We start from the raw sequence: 19,998 nt of genomic DNA on the forward strand, positions 1-19,998 counted from the left end.
GAACTGATCTTTGTTACTAAACATATTCAAATATGAGGCATGAAGAGCAAAGCTGTGTGAGTCTATTTTTCCTATTTTCCCTTCTTTCAGATCATTCAAGAGAAAAAGCCAGAATGTTAAATTACTCTTTATTCAGAAGCCATATCAATTCTCATTTGGGCAAAGCACATCTGAGATTTGCTCTGTTGCTCTTCAGACTGTGGCTGTTAATATGGTTTCCTCGAGTTATGTGCCATGATGCTAAATGCACCATCAATAACCCTAGTATTAAATATAAATCTTATCATTCAGGTGATCTCATCATTGGTGGCATTATTTCATTGATTTACATGATATCTAACCTGATCACCTTCAAAAGAAATCCATCTGAAGAGTTACTTGATAATCCTTTGTATGTAAATATTTTTTTCTTAACTATACTAGCTCTGAAATGTGACTGATTATAGGGTCAATGTATTTTGAGAAGAACATAAATGATTGTAAGACATCTTTCACCTCCTTTCAGTTAAACTTTCTCTGCTCAGAGATTCTACTATATCATTTACATATTTCATAATAAATGGCTAGAATCAGGACCAATTTTATAAAATTTGCAACTTGTCTTGATCTCATGTAACAGATATATGACTTTCCCCAAACTCTCTGCTTTCTGGATTCCTTTATCCTGGGTGCCATTCAATGGCACACACACAAAAAAAATCTAGCATACTATGTACCACAAGCCATCAGATTTCTTCCTAATTCAATACCCTTGACAATGAAGAACGAATCTTCAAACCTGCAATTTTTTTATATGTTTTAGGTACTGCTAAGTACAATAATGGTCCTTTAAAAAGCAGGTACTAAACTAATATGAAGTGCTATAAAGAAGTTATCTGCCAAATATCTATTTCACTATTTCACTCATGAAACTGAGGACAAGTATTTTCTACACATTTTCTTTGTGGGCATAGAGTTTATTTTTGGATGTTGCTGGTAACAAATATTAATTTGAAACTCTCTGTGTGGAAATGCAACTGTTGTGACATTACACTCCTCTGAAGTTTGCTTCTACAGAACTACCTGCATATCATGTCTTTAATCTTTGCTGTAAATGAGATTAACACAACTCCTCAAATCTTGCCAAATACCACTCTGGGCTTTGGTGCATCTAACAGCTATTTCATGGCATCACGGACATATCTTGCTTCTATGGAGCTTCTTTCTTCACATGACAGTTTCATTCCCAACTACAGATGTAACATCCACCAAAATTTAGTATGTGTTCTTGCAGGACCCAATTCTCATATCTCTCGAGTTATGGCTGACATATTGAGTATTTACAAGATTCCACAGGTAAGACCTGCCAAAGAAACCAAGTAATGTATGCCTTTCTCTATTGCTTGCAATTAATGGCAATCTGAATGTAAGTGAAATCACAAAACACTTTCAAAATTTCCTGTCCTAATTTGCAGAAAATACTCAAAGCATTTGTGAAAAGATATTTTGTTCCCACTGTGCCTCAAAGGTGCTTTTTCAAAAGACTGTTTCTTTCCTTGGTGAAGCAGACATTTCACTTCTCATCTAAGAAGCTTCATCAGTTATAGCAGGATGGTGGGGTTGATCTGATGAAACTTCATGGATGAGAAGTAAAACATCTTTGTTTTCTCATTTCCTTTTTCATTTCCAGTTGCCTTTTGAAAAAGCACTGTTGAGACAACTATGACCTCCGTAGACACTTGTTTCCACTTTACAATATAGGAAATAGGACAAATCCTCTTGATCTTATGACAGACTTTTCAGATTTACTTTGAAGTATTTCTCTGTTGCTTTCCATGAAAGTTTCATATTAGGTAGAAAACCAGACTGTCCCTTGGAGTTAGGGGTGTTCCATCACTGTTTTTAAGGAAAGTTGGACAACTATGTGTTGGATTTCTACTCTTATATAATAAACTTTGTGAAATCATGAGTGAATGAGATCTTGCAAGATATTAATATAATCTTACAATAAATCTAGAACAATTATTCATTGTTTTACTTCTTGTATGGACTATATCAAAGAACTAAGATCAAACATACAGTTCTACAATTATTGGTCCCCCTCCTTTCCTTTGACTCCCCTGAAAATTAACCATTCCCCACACCACCTCTGCTTTTGTGGATTTTGTGAAAGAACATCCAAAGGTTTGCTCGTAAAAGTCCCTTGGAAAAAAATGTTTTATTTTCTCTTTTCTATTTCTTCTTAGCTAACATATGGCTCTGCTCCAGTGATTGATAACCTAATTCAAGAAGTCTTCTTCCATCATATGTTCCCAAATGAACATCTTCAAATTATGGGAATTATCCAATTGCTGCTGCATTTTAGGTGGACTTGGATAGGGATAATTTTTCAAGAAAATGAGATTGGTGAAAGATTTCTGAGGGAGAAGCTTGTTCTATTTTCACAGAATGGAATCTGTTTTGATTACATTGAAGAGTTTCCAACAGAAACATTTTCAAATGAGATGGGAGAACTACTGAATAATTTTATTGAAATATACAGAGTCATTATGACAAGTACCTCCAGTGTTGTCATTGTATATTCTGAAAACCAATTGATGCCATTTTTAAGAATGATTTCCTCTGTTTCGGAAATTGTGGACACAGCAGTGGAGAAAAAAGACAAAGTTTGGATTTTCCCGGCCCAGATGGAATACACTTCTGTCCCATTCCAAAAAGACAGAAGTATGGACTTCATCCATGGGGCTCTTTCTTTCACAGTTGCATCAAAAGAATTATTAGGATTCAATAGATTTTTTCAGATGAGAAACAATGTTCTAGAAGAGAAGGACAGTTTTTCAAGGATCTTTTGGGAACAAGCTTTTGAATGTTCTTTCTCAAAGTCCACTTTAAACCAAGAGTCGGAGAAAAGTTGCACTGGGGAAGAGAAGCTGGAGACCCTTCCAGATTTTGTTTTTGAATTGAGCATGACTGGGCAAAGCTACAGTGTCTACAATGCAGTTTATGCTGTGGCACACGCTCTCCAAACCATGCTTACTTCCTACTCCAAACACAGAGCAATTGCTGGTACCCCTGTTTCAAAAATGAAGGTTATCAATCATCAAGTATGGCAGGTAATCTCCTGTAGTTATTAATTTAGCAGGTGATTTTGCTTCCATATCTACAACTTTACGTAAAGTATGTAGAAACCCATTTAAATATAAGGTGAAAATATAACTTAGATAGATCAGAATGTGCACATTTTCCCATTTTTTATGTAGTGGTTGATTTCTCTGAGAATGATTCTTTGTGTCACTCAAGTATTTTATTACTTTTATAGTCAAGTTTTATGTGGTCTTTCTATAATATTATAAATAAGTGATACTATTTCTGGTTTTTAAATTTACAATTACGGTAATGTCTGCTAATTAAAATGGGTATGCCTTCTCCCTGGCATTGTTTAATTACATTCTAATTAATCAACTTAATTGTAATTTAATGTAATTAAGTTTACTAATTACAATGTATGAAACTAAAAAAGGATTCCTAAATTTTAGGAATAGTGAGAGAAGTTCTTCCTCCTTGGAAAAATTAAGGGAAATGATGCACATGCTTTTTCTCTAACACATAGAGAATTTTGAAAGGACATAACTTACCCTGAAGTATTGTAAGCTAACCCATTGGTCACTGCCAGGAGTTTGATCGTGAAAGACTCAAGGTTGTCTCAGCCTTCCAAGATCAGTAAAATGAGGACCCAAATAGTTTGGGGCAATATACTGACTCTGTAAACCACTTAGAGAGTGTTGAAAAGCACAGTCAAGCTAATTCTAGTTAGATGGATAAATATCAGAGAGAAGAACAAGACAATATGTTGGTGGTTTCAGACTCTGAGAATGAAAATTCTGGTAATGGAGGCATGTATATTTAGGTGATAAAAATTGAAACGAGGGTTGTTAGTACTTCCCTGATTCTTTTGATATTTCTTCTTCTGCTATGGATGGAGCTGATGGATCAGAGTGCAACAATATCTTTCGAAATGTTATTGCTGTTTATTTTTGCCATTTCTGCATATTAATTTCAGTGATGTTCTTCCCTTGAGCTTCACCACTACCTAAGAAAAGTCTCATTTAACAACAGCCCTGGAGAAAAATTTTCTTTGACCAGAATGGGAAGGTTGCAGCTGGCTTTGACATTATCAACTGGGTTACTTTCCCAAATCAATCCTTTCTTAAGATCAAAGTTGGAAAAGTAAATCCATCAGCTCAACTAGAAAGCCTTCTCTCTCTATCAGCAGATAACATTGTGTGGGCCAATCTTTTTAATCAGGTATCATCTATTCATTTTTCAAGGGTTGCATTGATGTTACAGCTATTCTGGCAAGTTTTTTTCAATAGTTGAACATTATTAATAAATAGGTTAAATGAAAAGCAATATATCTTGATGCAGAAGACTTTGAAGAGAATTTTCTGTAAGAAATAGTAGCTTAATAAACTCCAAGCTCTGAGCTAAGTAGCCCTAATCTTTGAGATCTATGTGTGGAATAAGAGAATTTTCCATTTACATGATTTATTATGACAAGAAATATTTTATGAAATAAAACCGATCATGCACACCAGAATGGAAGTTTGCAAAATTCTAATACAAAACTGAAAGGGCAGATACCTTGAAGATTATAATTTCTTAGATTAATGCTTAAATTCTGAATGTATTTTACTTTCATTTATTAACAGACTCAACCTCTTTCTTTGTGCAATGATCATTGCTCCTTGGGTTACAGCAAGATCAAAATTGAAGGGAAACCTTTTTGCTGTTATAAATGCCTTCGTTGCCCAGAAGGGAAAATTGCCAATCAGACAGGTAAAAGATACCATGGAAGAACTGTTGATGTCTATTAACTCCGAAGGTCAATAATTTTTCTTTTAGAATGGAAAATTCAAGAGCAAAACCAAGTAATAACTTTAAAAATTCATTTTTAATAGGAAATATCAAAAATAAAACAGAATGTGTAATTTATTTTGAAAAAATGATTCTATTTCCATATTTTTCCAATGAGTGTAGGAGACTGGATTATATGGCACTTATTGTACAAAAGAATTAAATGAGGCATATAGAAGGACAAAAATCAGTTTTTTGAAAAATAAATAAATCTAAAGGCATTTTTTTGGAAATAAAGGACTGCCTTTTATATTAAAGTAAGCATAGTCACTGAATATATACATTGTTTTGAAGCACTGTACAACTACAATGATTCACTTAACAATTATGGCAAGAAAGGTAATAAAATGTGCAAAACTTACTTGACAATTATTCTTAAAGTGATCTACATGGGCCTTATCTTGAAAAATATCCGATTTGTTCAAAATGTGGTGTCCCATGTGGTTTTATGCAAATGTATATTCACACATGTGTCACCTCTCTTGTGGGACATCCATTGATTACCCATTTGCTTTCAAATCCAAGTGCTGGTTAACAATTTAAAACCATAGCCAGGGTTTTTTTTAGACTTATCTCTTCCTAGTTATATCTACACAAGCCAGCATATCTGGAAGGCTGGATTTATTATGGCTATCCCTCCTACTAAGAAAGTCCATCCAGTTGGATGAAGATAAAGAGTCTTTTTATAGTGGCTCATTCCTTGAGGAACATCATCTGAGTAGAGATATAACTGGCTCCCACTGTGATGCTCTCTTGAAATGCCTAGAATAGAATAGAATAGAATAGAATAGAATAGAATAGAATAGAATAGAATAGAATAGAATAGAATAGAATAGAGTAGAATAGAATTCTTTATTGGCCAAGTGTGATTGGACACACAAGGAATTTGTCTTTGATGCATATGTTTTCAGTTGTACATCAAGAAAAAAATAAAAGACATTCATCAAGAATCCTAAGATACAACACTTAGAGTTCATCTTAGGTTATTAATAAGCAATCAAATCATGCTAGGAAACAAATAAAACAAAATAAATTTTGAAGATACAAGAAACACAGGTATAGTCATAAGTAGGAAGGATGAGAGGAATAATAATAATATAGTCTTAGTAAATAATTTGCCAGTGTTGTGGGAATTAGTTGTTGGCATTTGGGAAAAAATCTGTTCTGATGTCTAGTTCTTCTGGTATGCAGTGTTTTGAGAGTAGAAGTTGAAACAATTTATGTCCAGGATGTGAGAGGTCTGTAGATATTTACATAGCCCTCTTTTTGACTCGTGCAGTATACAGATCCTCAATGGAAGGCAGGTTGGTAGCAATTGTTTTTTTCTGCAGTTCTAATTATCTGTTGAAGTCATTATCTATCTTGTTTGGTTGCAGAGCCTAACCAGACAGTTATAGTGGTTCAGATGACAGACTCAATAATTCCTCTATAGAACTGAATCAGCAGCTCTTTGGGCAGTTTGAGCTTTCTGAGTTGGCATGGAAAGAACATTCTTTCTTGTGCTTTTTTGATGATGTTTTTGATGTTAGATGTCCATTTTAAGTCTTGAGATATGGTAGAACCTAGAAATTTGAAGGTCTCTGCTGCAGATACTCTGTTGTCTAGTATTGTAAGAGGTGATTGTATAGGAGGGTTTCTCCTAAAATCTACCACTATTTCTATGGTTTTGAGTGTATTTAGTTCAAGATTGTTCTGGTTGCACCACAAAGCTAGTTGTTCAACCTCCCATTTGTGTGAAGGTTCATTGTTGTCTCGAATGTAACCTATCACCTTTGTATCATCAGCAAACTTCAGTACTTTAACAAAGGGATCTTTTGAGAGGCAGTCATTGGTATATAGAGGGAGAAGTGGAGAAAGTACATGGCTCTCGGTGGCTCCTGTGCTAATTCTACAGTTATCTGATATAATTTTCCCTAGCCTCACCTGTTGCTTCCTCTTTGTTAGGAAGCTTATTTATTTATTTATTTTATTTGTCAAGCAATTATAACAGGTATAAACATAGTTATAAATACATGAAATGGATACATATAAGAAAAATAAAAAGAAACAATAGGATAGGGATGGTAGGCACATTGGTGCACTTATGCATGCCCCCTACAGACCTCTTAGGAAAGTGGTGAGGTCAATAGTAGTCAGTCCAAGTTTAAAGTTTTTAGGGTTTCGGGAAGAAACCACTGAATCAGGTAGAGTATTCCAGACATTGACCACTCTGTTGCTGAAGTCGTATTTCCTGCAATCAAGTTTGGTGTGGTTAACCATGAATTTGTGTCTATAATGTGCTTTGGTATTGTTATTGTTGAAGCTGAAGTATTCATTGACAGGTAGGACATTGCAATGTATGATTTTATATACTATACTTAGATCGGACCAAAGGCGGCGTAATTCTAAATTTTCTAGGTCTGGAATTTCAAGTCTGTTGGCATAAGGTATTCTGCAATTATAGGAGTAGAGAACTCTTCTTGTGAAATATTTCTGGACTTTCTCAACTGTGTTAATATCAGACATGTAATGTGGGTTCCAGACTGATGAGCTGTATTCAAGTATTGGTCTAGCAAATGTTTTGTACGCTCTAGTTATTAGTGTAATATTACCAGAGAAAAAGCTACATAAGATTAGGTTAACAACTCTTAATGCCTTTTTGTATGCCTTTATGTAGTTACAGTGGGCTCTAGCACTTAGATCATTAGAGAGGAGTACTCCATGGTCTTTGACAGAGTTTGGATCATCAACAAGGACTTGACTATTCAGCTTGTATTTTATTTTATTTTATTTGCCAATATGTAAGACAGAGCATTTATTTGTTGAGATTTGAAGTTGCCATTTGTTTGACCATTCGGATACATCGTCAAGGTCTTTTTGAAGGGTAGCAGTATTATCGGTGGTGTTGAATAGCTTTACATCATCAGCAAAGAAAACACAGTTGCTCTTAATATGATCATAGAGGTCATTTATGTAGAGTATGAAGAGAGTTGGTCCTAGAACACTGCCTTGGTGAACACCACTGTTGACAGGTTCAGAATTTGATAGGACACTCCCAATTTTGACCATTTGTTTTCTGTATGACAGGAATGCTTCTATCCAGTTATGCAGTTGTCCAGAGTTACTATAAGATTTTAGTTTTAGGAGTAGTTTGTCATGCAGAACTGAATCAAAGGCTTTACATCAGTCTATGTAGATTGTGTCTATTGCTTTTCCCTGATCAAGTTGTGTAGTCCATATATTTTTGCAGTGTAAGAGTTGCAGATTACCGGATAGTTTTTTTCTGAAACCAAATTGTTTATTAGAGAGTAGGTTGTTTGTCTCTAAGTGGAGGATAATGGATTGGTTAATAATTGATTCCATGACTTTACAGGTGACACAGCATATAGTGATTGGTCTGTAATTTTCAACTAGGTTGGGGTCTCCCTTTTTGAAGATGGGGATGACTGTGGCTTGTGACCATAGGTTTGGCAAAGAACTGGTCCTGAAAGATTTTTCATAGATTATGTTTAGAAGTTCAGCTATGGCAGTGGATAGCTCTTTTTAAGAAGTAGGCACTTATTTCATCCGGTCCAATAGATAGAGATGTTTTTAGATTGCATGGAGCTTTTTCAACATTGTCTTCTGTAAAATCAATATGTATTAGATCATTGTAGTTGCTTGTGGTTTGACTAGGAAATGTTGGACATGATCCATTGCTGTTCACAAATACAGAGCCAAAGAATGTGTTAAAGATGTTGGCTTTAATGGTGTCGTGGTTGCAGTCTTTACCATTAGGTCCTTTCAGGGGTGGGATGGACCTTGAGTCTTTTAGTTTGTTGTTTACAAAATTGTAGAAAGCAAAGGTGGAATTGGTCCGCAGAAGGTTTTCCTCTTTTTTAATGTGATAATTGATGCATTCAGTCTTTATCTGGTGGCATAATTTTTTATAATGAATTTTGAAGTTGGCAATATGACCAGATTTGTTTTTCTGCCAAAGTTATCTCTTTCTGAATTGAAGCTTCCTTATTGTTATGAGTAATCTGTTCTTTCTGGTTTTGGGAGTTGTTATTGGTGCATATAGTTTGATGACTCTTTGGACTTCAATTAAAAATATGTTGTTATGGTCTGAAACAGTATTGCATCCAGTGAATAGAAATTGCCAATCAAGAAATGAGAGATTGTTGTCTATAATATTATAGTTGCCTTTTTTGAAGTTATAATTGGGAATCCGGTCATTATGATGATTTTTGTGTGATGTATGTTGAGACAATCATGTTGTGATCACTGTTGGAAAAGGGTTTTTAATTTGTATTCCATAAATTGAATTCAAACTCTTGCAGGAGATGAGATTGAGGCAGTTGTTAAGTCTAGTATTGTTGATTACTAGTTGTTCTAGTCCCAGATTTGTTACAGCATTTTGGAAGGTTGCATGTATGGGTTCAGTTTTACATTCGTTTAGGGTCCAGTTATTATGAGGTAAATTGAGGTCACCAAGAAAGATAAAAGCATGTGGCAGGATGTTGCCCATGTTAGTAGTGAATTTAACTTGTTTACATGTTCGATGTCATAATCAAGGGCTCTGTAACATAGTAAGAATTGAAATGTGATATTTAAGGACAGTTCACAGACAATGGTCTCAGGAAAGCAAGCTCCTGGGTAACAGATATTTTTTAGATGTAGGGGCTTTTTATAGAAGATATCAATACCACCTCCTCTATGGATTTCATGATCTGATCAGTAAACATGATAATCTCTTACTGTAGTAATGGAGTCAGGGAGAGATGCATTGAGCCATGTTTCACAGACAAATATGTTGTCGAATTTAGCCGTATTTAGTACGAGGAGAAATTCAGGTATTTTATTTACAAGGTTTCTTGCATTGAGTAGCCAGTGTAAGGCCAGTTGTAGTTGGAATAGAGGTAGTTAGGGGTGTCCATGCCTAGTTTTTGATGATGGTGGGTTGAATGAGGTAGGGTTGGATATGGAGTTGGTGGGTTGTGTGCCTTGCTTTGGATGCAATCAGCATGGTAGTCAATGTACAGGTCCTTCTCTCCATTTTCTAGATGTTTTTTGAGTTTTGTGCGGAGTTCACAGAAGCGGATTCTTTGCAGAATGGATAAGTCTGGTCTTGAGTGAAGTTTTTATGGGTGGGATTGGTTATGAATGAATATACATTTGCTGGGCTCATTTTTGCAAGCAATTCTACAAAATCTTGGGGCCACAGAGCTGTCATTGTATTTGAACTCAGGGCCATTTCTGGTTATTTCACTGTTATCTTCATGTTTGTTGTATTTGAATTGCTTATGATATTGCAAACTTTGGTGATGTCATCTGATTGGATGGTGTCTTCAAGACCAAATAAGATGGCATTTGGATGCTTCTGATTATATTCCATGACGTTTCTGATGCGTAAGGGGATATCATTTGTGAAATTATTTGATGGGATAGTAATTATTTGTGGCTGTGGCTTCATGGTTATTTTTGGTTGTCGTTGTGATTGTAGTTGAGGTAGTAGTTGTGGTAGTGGTTGTTGAGTTGGGAATTGATTTTGAGCTGATAGGTATTTACTTATCTGTGCTGTATTTTTTTGAACAGAAATTAGGCTTGCTTGTATAGTTGTTTCAAAACGTGTTGCTAAACATTCTTCTATTGAGTGAATGAGTGATTCTATGCTTTCAACTCTGTCAGGCAGGGTATTTAGTTTGTTTAGCTTAGGCAAACATGATGGACATAGACAAGGGAATGTATCTGATTTTTTTTAGGAGATCAGTGAAGCTTTTGTTTAAGTTTAGACAGGCAAGGTGGGCTCTATTGTCTCATAGGTGGCATTTGATGTTATTTTCACTTTCATTTATGGTTTCAAGACATCTTAAACATGTGCACGAGTCTAGGAGGTTATTGGTAGAGATATTATTCTTTTGTTGTTGTTTGGTAGTGGAAGGTTTGGAGTTTTTGGCTGGCATGGTCAATGACAATAATACACTAAACAATTACAATAGCTAATTAATGTGATACTTAATGAATGTTGATAATTAATAAATGTTAATTGATAAGTTAGAGAACAAATCAAAAATAAGGTTACTTATTACTAAAAATCAATCAATCAATCAACTAGATAATCAATGATACAGTATTAAATCTCTATCAATTCAATCAGTCAGTAAATTGGTGGTTATTTAACAATTAATTATTATACTATTAGATGATAAATCATTTTAGACAAAGCATTATCTATCAATATTTGGTCTTGCGATAATGAAATACTGGAGGTTGTGAAGTATTGGAGGTTTTTAGTGAAAAGTTCCTTTGTTTTTCCTTAAAGCCAAGTTGTTTGTTTGTTTGTTTGTTTTCTGTTTTTAAAGAGGAAGCATTGCTCCTTGTTAGATTCAAATGGAGATGATCTGAATGAATTCTCCAATCATCTACTTGAGAGTTTGGAATGGATGAGATTTGGGTGGGGGTTTAGTGGAGGTTGTCCAATTAGCTGAGTAGGGATTTAAATGCAGGCTGAGTAATCAGCTGGGTGATTTATTGCTTTGATGGCTGCTGTTATCTGATCCATTGGGTGAGACATGCTGTAAAAGCTGAAAGAGGTTGTTACAGGATGATTAAAAACACATTGAATTATTGAAACAGAGTAAAACACGCTGAATTGCTGACACCGTTCAGGGAATCCTGTTAGGGAACCACAGCTTGTTCCATTCTCAGCTGACTCAGTTCAAGACTCCACCCAAAGAATCTTAGGACTGGAAGTCTCCTTAAAGCCATGTGGTTTCTTTTGTTTTAATGGCTACTGTCGGCTGTTCGTCCGATATTGAGGGGGTGAATGATAAGATATTAACTCACTTGTGTAGCTTCAGTGAAGTTTTTATTCATCTTCCACACCACAACAACAGGTAACCGTGATCAAATTATGTTTAAAGTCAGCTCTGGGTTTCGTTGCAATCCAGAGCTGTATTTATACATGTTATACTTTGGATAACAACATAATTACTATAACCACCTTCTGGCCACCTTCGCTGCCTAACATCCAGCATCCTTAAATTAAAGAAACATGGTAACTGCACCTTTCCCTTGCTCAATGAGTCCATGTACCCCCATTTGCCTTGTACCATTATTACAACACCACCCCCTTGACATCCAGCCATGAATCATTATTATTGTACCACTCCTTGTCAGGAAGTCGATGTCAGTCACTTGAAGAATATTCATCCTAACGTCAACGTGGTAACACAATCAATGTAAGGCAAATAAAAGACTATGGTCGTATCACATCCTGGCTGTCTCAGCTCCAGTCCATTCTTTATTGGAGTCATGACAGGGTGGCCCCCTCTACCAAGATTCTGCCTAAAATACAAGAACACATTAGACAAAGGGATAATGGTGTATAGAGGTTATACAACAGCCCCTGGCTTATCAGGATGATGGTTGTGGACTTTTTTCCTCAGTCTATCTACACACATATCCGATTCATTCACCCAGGATGCCTCTGATTTGGGATACCCTTTCCATCATACTAGGTATTGAATAGTATGTCTTCGTATTCTAGAATCTAGTATTCTATCTATTTCAAATTGTTTTGGTTCTCCACGTATTGGTTTCATAGGGATCTCATCATTTCTAGTGACACTTGTTTTAAGTAAATTTGTATGACAAATGGGATGAATCTGCCCTAGCCATGATGGTAATTTGAGTTTAACTGTCACAGGGTTGATTACTCTTACTATATCAAAAGGGCCTAAATATTTTGGGCCCAGTTTCCAGCTGTTCAGTTTTAATTTAATATATTTGGAAGAAAGATACACTTTATCTCCCACCTGTAAGGGTTTAATATCCTGTCTTTTTTTGTTTGTTTGTTTGAATTTTATATTCTCTGGAAGCTTTTTCTAACACTTTTTGTACATTATTCCACCATCCTTGTATTTTTTCTGCCCATTCTTTAACACCAGGTGGGTCTTCTTCTTGAGAGATGAATTCCAAACTTGGGCTGAATTCCATGCCATATACTATATAAAATGGACTGTACCCAGTATTGCTATGCAGTGTGTTATTGTAAGCAATTTCAGTGAACAGTAATAAATCTACCCATTCTCTTTGTTGATGTGAGATATATGACCTTAAATAGCATTCGACCATGGCATTCACTCTTTCTGTGACTCCATTTGTACTCGGGTGATATGCTAAGCTGAGTCCCTGAGAAGACCCCATCAAAACTAGGAATGGCCTCCAAAAACGCGCTGTGAACTTCACCCCACTGTCAGATATTATTCTTCTGGGCACCCGTGTAATCTATACACTTGTGTCACAAATATGTCTGCCAATCCCCCTTCTGAGGGTAGGCCTTTGCAGGGGACAAAGTGCGCTTGTTTTGAAAATAAGTCAATTATGGTCCATATTACAGTGTATCCCTTGCTGCTTGGCAATTCAACAATAAAATCCACGTCTATATCCTGCCATGGACGTGTTGGCTCTGATACTGTTTGCAATAGTCCCAGTGGTTTGCCTACTCTAGGCTTAGATGTTGCGCATACATGTCATGTCTTTACATAGTGTTCAACATCAACCCTCATTTTAGGCCACCAAAACTGATGGCAGGTTAGATGTAATGTCTTTAAAAATCTGAAATGTCCTGCCTGTTTTACATCGTGACAATTTGTAAGTATTTTGTTCCTACACTTGGCTGGCACATACACTTTATTTCCTCTCCAAATTATGCCATCTTTAAATGAATACAAATGGGATTTTTTTTTCCAGCCAATCATCCTCTGCAGTAGCATTTCGTATTGTGTCATAGGTTGTTTCCTTTAAATGAGTCACTTGACCAACATTTTTGGATGAGTTATCAACAATTAGGGGTTGAATAATAATATCTCTTGTTGATTGATATTGGGGAAACCAGGACAAGGCACCCACCATGAAATTCTGTCCTTTCGGTACATACTTTAATATGAAATTAAATCGATTAAAGTACAGGGCCCACCTGACCTTCTTAGGAGACAATCATCTTGGTTTTTGTAATGCTTCTAAATTTCAGTGATCTGTCCACACTTCAAAAACTTCCTGTGCCCCTTCCAGGAAATGCCTCCAAGTACTTAGCGCCCATTTTACAGTGAAGGCCTCCTTCTCCCATATCTCCTCTCTCTGTAGTAGTAAACTTCCATGATGTATATGCCCATGGCTGTAGTGCTCCAGTTTTGTTCTCTTGTAACAGGACAGCCCCTATGGCCACATCACTCACATCTTCCTGCACAATGTACTTCTTCGTTGGATTAGGATGCTGTAAAATGGGTGCTTGAGAGAATAATGATTTCAATGTTTCAAAAGCTTGTTGACATTGTTCTGACATTTAACTGGTTGGCTTGGCTTTGGTTTTTCTATTTGTTTCTTTGTTTTTAGCAATTTGGTTAATGGTAGTGCAATGTGGGTAAATTTAGGTATAAATTGTTGATAAAAGTTTGCAAAGCCCAAAAAACTTTGTACCTGTTTTCTTGTTTGGAGGATTTTCCATTCCATTACAGCTTTTACTTTCATTGGATCCATCTCCAATCCTGCATTAGAGATTCGGTATCCCAGGTAGTCTAGTTTCATACAATGGAACTCATACTTAAATACTTGTATATATAATTTGACATTTAATAATTTAGTTAATATACTCCTCACCAATTGGATATGTTCTTCCACAGTTTTTGTATAAATAAGTATATCAACCAAATATACTCTCACCCCATGGTATAAATGTTCTTGTAGTACACCATTAACAAGTTGCATGAATACCGTGGGCAGCCCTTGTAGTCCAAAAGGCATTACTCAAAATTGATAGCTTCCAAGGGGACAATTGAATGTTGTCTTCCATTCATCTTCAGGTCTTACTCTCACCCAATAATATGCCTCATGCAAGTCTAATTTAGTAAAGAAACATCCAGTTGATAAGGTAGCCAACAACTCACTGATTAATGGTAATGGGTACAGGTTATTGATGCAGACCGCATTAAGTCCTCTAAACTCAACATACAAACATACATCTTTTTTTTCTCGGAATAGTACAGGGGCAACAATGTGCAATTGTCCGGCTTTAATGAATCCCCAAGCTAAATTCTTGTCTAGAAACTTCTGCATTTCTGTCATTTCTTTAGGTGTCATTGCATACATCTGGGGTTTGGGCAATTTTGCCCCTGGAATCAGTTCAATAGCACAGTCTGTTGGGTAGTGCAGTGGTAGAATCTCACACTTTGTCTCACTTCCGCCAAATCCTGATATACTGATGGAAAAGAGGAACTACTATGTTCATCAAGCAAACTAATGGGCTCCACCCTTAAACTCTGTTGTTGTACTTCTGGTTCTTGCTGTGGTAGTTCTGGTCCTATAGTAAGCCTCAACCATCTAAAACTGCCTTCCCACCAAATGGTGGGTTTCCAATGATCCAACCAAACTAAACCTAAAATAATTGCCTCTCGCATTTCCAATACCACAATGAATCTTAATCATTCCCAATGGGTTTCAATTTCTAATCGAATAGGAACAGTCATCATAATAGCTGGTACTCCCAAAAAGAATGACCCATCAACCTGCTCGAACTTTATGGGAGTAGGAAGAGGTTCTAATGGCACATGCCATTCATCCACCACACATTGACTAATCAGACGTCTGGTACATCCGGTATCTATCAATGCTCCATATAGGCCTCTAAGCCCTACATTATCTAATACTATAGGTATTATAAATGGCCTAACAGGAGAGCTTACCATGGTGTCTTCTTGGCTGTCATCACCACTGTCATACAGTCCCGACACAACTCTTGGCTGCCGCTGTTCACTATATTGCTTCATCTCTTATGTGACCGGAGCTATTGATAGTTCTTGTTGCGTGACACCCTGTGATTTTTCATGACTACTAACTCCCCTGCCACTATATCCAATTTGTGAAACATTTCAGGAAGGACCCCTCCTGTTTGCTTCATACGTCCTGTATCTATCGTAGGACATTCAAATGCCCTATGTCCCAATATATTACAACAAAAACACCTAAGATTTAAACAACCCCTGATATTGTTGGCCACAATTCCTTGCACACCCCTTCCTATTCCCACATTAGTCCCAACTGGACCAGTTCTTCGTGGACCTTCAGATTTCTCTCTAAATTCCTTCAACCCTACGTCTAGTTCAACAACAGTTTTATACCAGTCTGTTATTTGTTGGGGCACACCCCTGTAGAGACAAGCCTGTCATAATCCTCTATCTAAACCAGCCCTGAATTCCCTAATCAATAGGCATTCTGGCCAAGTTCTCAGTTTCCCACCAATCATCTGAACTCCCTGACGTATTCAATAGCTGGACTTCCATTCTGTTTTAATGTCATTATTGCTACCTCAGTCTGGTGTACTCTAGACTTATCCTTAAATTGATTATGAAGCAAATCCAAGAATAACCCTACATCAATCAATTCTGTAGAATGGGCACTATGCAACTCTGCCATGCAGTCTGCTGCATCTCCAGTTAACACTCCAGTAATTGCTACTATCACTGACCATTGGGAGGGGTAATATGTTGCATATAACTCCAAATGATTTACTACTTGGCTGAGAAATAAAACTATATGATTGGGATTTCCATCAAAAGAAGTTTGCAGTGGGGGTGGACCCCATACCATGCGCTGTTCCCAACAGCCAGTCTTTCTGGGGAATCCCCAAGACTCTTCCTGCAGTTCACATTGAGGTAAAGACTCCGAACATTCGGTCAGGTACAACTTAGTTTAGTAAGAAGAATATCTGGAATGATGATATTGAATGTTGAGCTGAAATCTACAAAGAGAACCCTTCATAGGTCTTTGGAGATTCAAGATTTGCAGGAGAGTGGTAACCAACTGGTAGGCTGCAGCCCACTGGTGGGCCACAAGAAAATTTTGTTTGGATGCAGATAAGCTTCTCACTCCCAGAGCACTCCCTCCAAAGCAATTAATCCACACTGCACAGAAACACAAGGCTGCGCCATCCACATGGCCCACCAGAACCCTCCCCGCTCATTCACTCCTTACCCGGCAAACTTGCTTGCTAAATTGCTATTTTTCCAACCATCAGCTGTGAGATTTAGATTAGCTAGGAAGCAGGAAATGATTGGATTTCTTGCTTTCTAGCTAGTCTTTAGATCTTCATCTCTGCTTTTAAGCACAGCCAAACCTCCCTTAGGACTGAAGGTTCTATTATTAAGTGCAGACTCATGGCAAGCAAATTTTATGTGACACTGAGCTGGCTGATGGCAGATAGATAAATCACTGAATGATTATGTGAGCAACTCAATCTGCCTGCCTGCTTTGCCTGATTTTGGGTAAAAATTGCTCATTTTTATATAAAAAATTCAATAGTTACATACATGGTAATTTTGTGAGTTTGCTTGCTAGCAAATTTTATGAGTTTGCTTGCAAGCAAACTTTATGTGACAGACTGAGCTATCTGATGGCAGAGAGGTAGATATCTGAATTAATCTGTGATACTGTGTGCAACTCAATCTGCCTGCCTCTATGTCTGATTTTGGGTAAAAGTTGCTCTTTTTTAAATAAAAAAATCAATATTTATATAAATATTTATAATATTTACATGCAAACCATGCCCAGCCAATCACATGAAAACCAAGCCACATCCACAAATTAGGCCACTCCCATATAACTGGTTAGTAGTCCCTGGGATTTAAAATCATGAGTTTGGTGGTCTCTGAGGTCCAAAAGGTTGGTGACCCCTGTTGTAGGATGTAGTGCAGAGTCATAATAACAGCATCCTCTGTCAATCTATTTTCTCAGTAGGAAAATTGCAAGGAGTCTAACAGCAGGTCCGTGATGGTTTTCAGGTGGGTGAGCACTACTCTTTCAAAGGTCCTCATAATTACAGATTTTAGAGCAATTGGTCTGTAGTCAATCAGTTCCCTGATGGAAGGTTTCTTCGGCACTGGGATGATATTAGAGCATTTAAAGAAAGAAGGAACATAGCACATCTTTAGTGATTTATTAAAGATGCGGGTGAAGATGGGGACAGTTGGTTTGCACAAGCTTTTAAGCAAGAAGGAGTTATCTTGTCTGGGCTTGTGCTTTTCCTGGCTTTTGTCTGTGAAATAGACTTTGCACCTCATTCTCTGTAATTACCAAGGTGGTGGGCCCAATGGGATGGGGTAGGTTGTAGGAGGCTTGGATGTTATTGGTATGTCTGAGATGTGGATTGTGGAGATGGGTTGCAATAGTTTTTTTCTAAAACCTAAGCATTCAGGCTGATGCAGAGCACATCAACTGGTTTGCCTGAATATTGTTCCCAGGGAGGTGGAGTGTATTGACTTTTTTATATGGAGTCTTATCATTGGAAGACATCCAACATCACCATGAGTTAGGCAGCAATATGAATCTTTGATAAATAACTTACTAAGTAAAATCAGAGTGATTACTATGCTTCTCTTCTTACCCAATTTAGTTATAGAACTTTCCTGGTCTACACTCTTTCATATAGGTTCGATTCCAAAATCCTAGTCTGGAAATTCTAGGCACTGAAATAGGCTTCATCTGAAAGTTGGGAAAGACTGTGCAAATTCTGAATTCTAATGTGTTTGACAACTCTATTTCCTCTTCTAGATTCAGATGACTGTTTCTCATGTCCTGAAGAAAACTATCCTAACAAGGCCCAGATGCTTTGCATTAAAAAAAATATAACCTTCTTGTCTTATAAAGAACCCTTGGGAATCACCTTGACAAGTGTAGCTTTCTTCTTTTCTTTGATCTCAACCATAATACTGGGGATCTTCATTAAACAGCGGGACACTCCTATTGTCAAAGCTAACAACAGGATCCTGACCTATAGTCTTCTAGTTGTTCTCCTCCTCTCCTTCCTTTGTACTTTGCTTTTTATTGGACAACCTGACCAAATAACATGTCTCATAAGACAAATTGCTTTTGGCATTATCTTCTCTATAGCAATTTCTTGTATATTGGGGAAGACAACCATAGTGGTCCTTGCTTTCATGGCCACCAAACCAGGCTCCAGAATCAGAAAATGGGTGGGAAAAAGGCTGGCCAACACTATTGTCCTGTCTTGCTCTTTGGTGCAAATAACTATTTGTAGTTTGTGGCTGGCAATATCTCCCCCATTCCCAGATTCAGACATGCACGCCATGCCTGAAGAAATTGTCCTGGAATGTAATGAAGGCTCAGCTATCATGTTTTACATTGTCTTTACCTTTATGGGGTTCTTGGCAACCATCAGCTTCACAGTGGCCTTCCTAGCCAGGAAATTACCTGATAGCTTTAATGAAGCCAAATTTATCACCTTCAGCGTGTTTCTCTTTTGTAGTGTCTGGGTGTTGTTTGTTCCCACCTATCTGAGCACCAAGGGAAAGTACATGGTGGCTGTGGAGATCTTCTCCATTTTGGCTTCTGCAGCTGGATTACTTGGCTTCATCTTTTTCCCCAAATGCTATATTATTGTTATGAGGCCTGATTTGAACAGAAAGGAAAAGCTAATAAAGAAAGAAAACTGAATTCCTGTTTTATTTATTTCTTTAGTAAGCTTCTCTCTCTAGTTCAAACATTATTCTGCTTTCAGTTTGGTAAAATTAGTTCAGAATCAATCCTTCTTCTCAAAATAACCATGAATAACATAAGCACTTCATAAAGAAAGACAACTCATTCTTTATTTCAGAGGTAGAATAGTTTGTTGGGAAAAGGCAGAAAGGGTTACATATATTTTCCTTGAGTTACTTGTAATATTATGCCAAATATTCAGTGTCCAAAATGTTATGTAGAAAAGATTGATTTTCAGAAAAATTTGATTTCTAGTCCAACAACATACAACAACATACATGTCAATATTTTGGTGGAATTCTGAAAGGTGGAATTGGAATAATTAGACTGTCTTAGCACCACAACAAATAGAAAAGAAGTGAACCACATCTTTGCACCAGTCCACATAAAGAACCCTAGAGCATGGCTAAGAATATTGGGAAAAGATAAGGAAGAATGAGTGACATTATGAAATAATAAATTGAATCCAACCAAGGATTTTTATAGGAACAATATAAATACAATAACATAAAACTGAAACTTTTAGAGCATCTGCTAGTTGGTCTGTGTTATGGTATGAACAGAATAACCCTTGAGTAACAAGGACATTCACAT

At 36.8% G+C, this 19,998-nt stretch overlaps 1 protein-coding gene across 1 annotated transcript; it reads left to right on the top strand.

Moving 5' to 3' along the window:
• The first annotated feature begins 1,164 nt into the window (after positions 1–1,164).
• Positions 1,165–19,497, top strand: LOC113449920 (vomeronasal type-2 receptor 26-like). The gene is made up of 4 exons (XM_087918358.1): positions 1,165–1,335; positions 2,226–3,092; positions 4,689–4,815; positions 18,460–19,497. The coding sequence occupies exons 1-4, from the start codon at positions 1,165–1,167 to the stop codon at positions 19,359–19,361; spliced, it is 2,067 nt and encodes a 688-aa protein (XP_087774484.1). The 3' UTR covers positions 19,362–19,497.
• The last annotated feature ends 501 nt before the right edge of the window (positions 19,498–19,998 follow it).

The sequence above is a fragment of the Pseudonaja textilis genome, chromosome Z, assembly GCF_049901715.1.
Source record: "Pseudonaja textilis isolate UNSWEBS1 chromosome Z, rPseTex1.2, whole genome shotgun sequence".
Taxonomy (NCBI): domain Eukaryota; kingdom Metazoa; phylum Chordata; class Lepidosauria; order Squamata; family Elapidae; genus Pseudonaja; species Pseudonaja textilis.

Bases quoted from the DNA above. Each gene is read 5' to 3' on its own strand.
- LOC113449920 (XM_087918358.1), top strand. From the start codon at position 1,165: ATGGCATCACGGACATATCTTGCTTCTATGGAGCTTCTTTCTTCACAT. The intron at 1,336-2,225 runs GTAAGACCTGCC...ATTTCTTCTTAG, and splicing joins GTATTTACAAGATTCCACAG to CTAACATATGGCTCTGCTCC. The intron at 4,816-18,459 runs GTAAAAGATACC...TTCCTCTTCTAG, and splicing joins GAAAATTGCCAATCAGACAG to ATTCAGATGACTGTTTCTCA.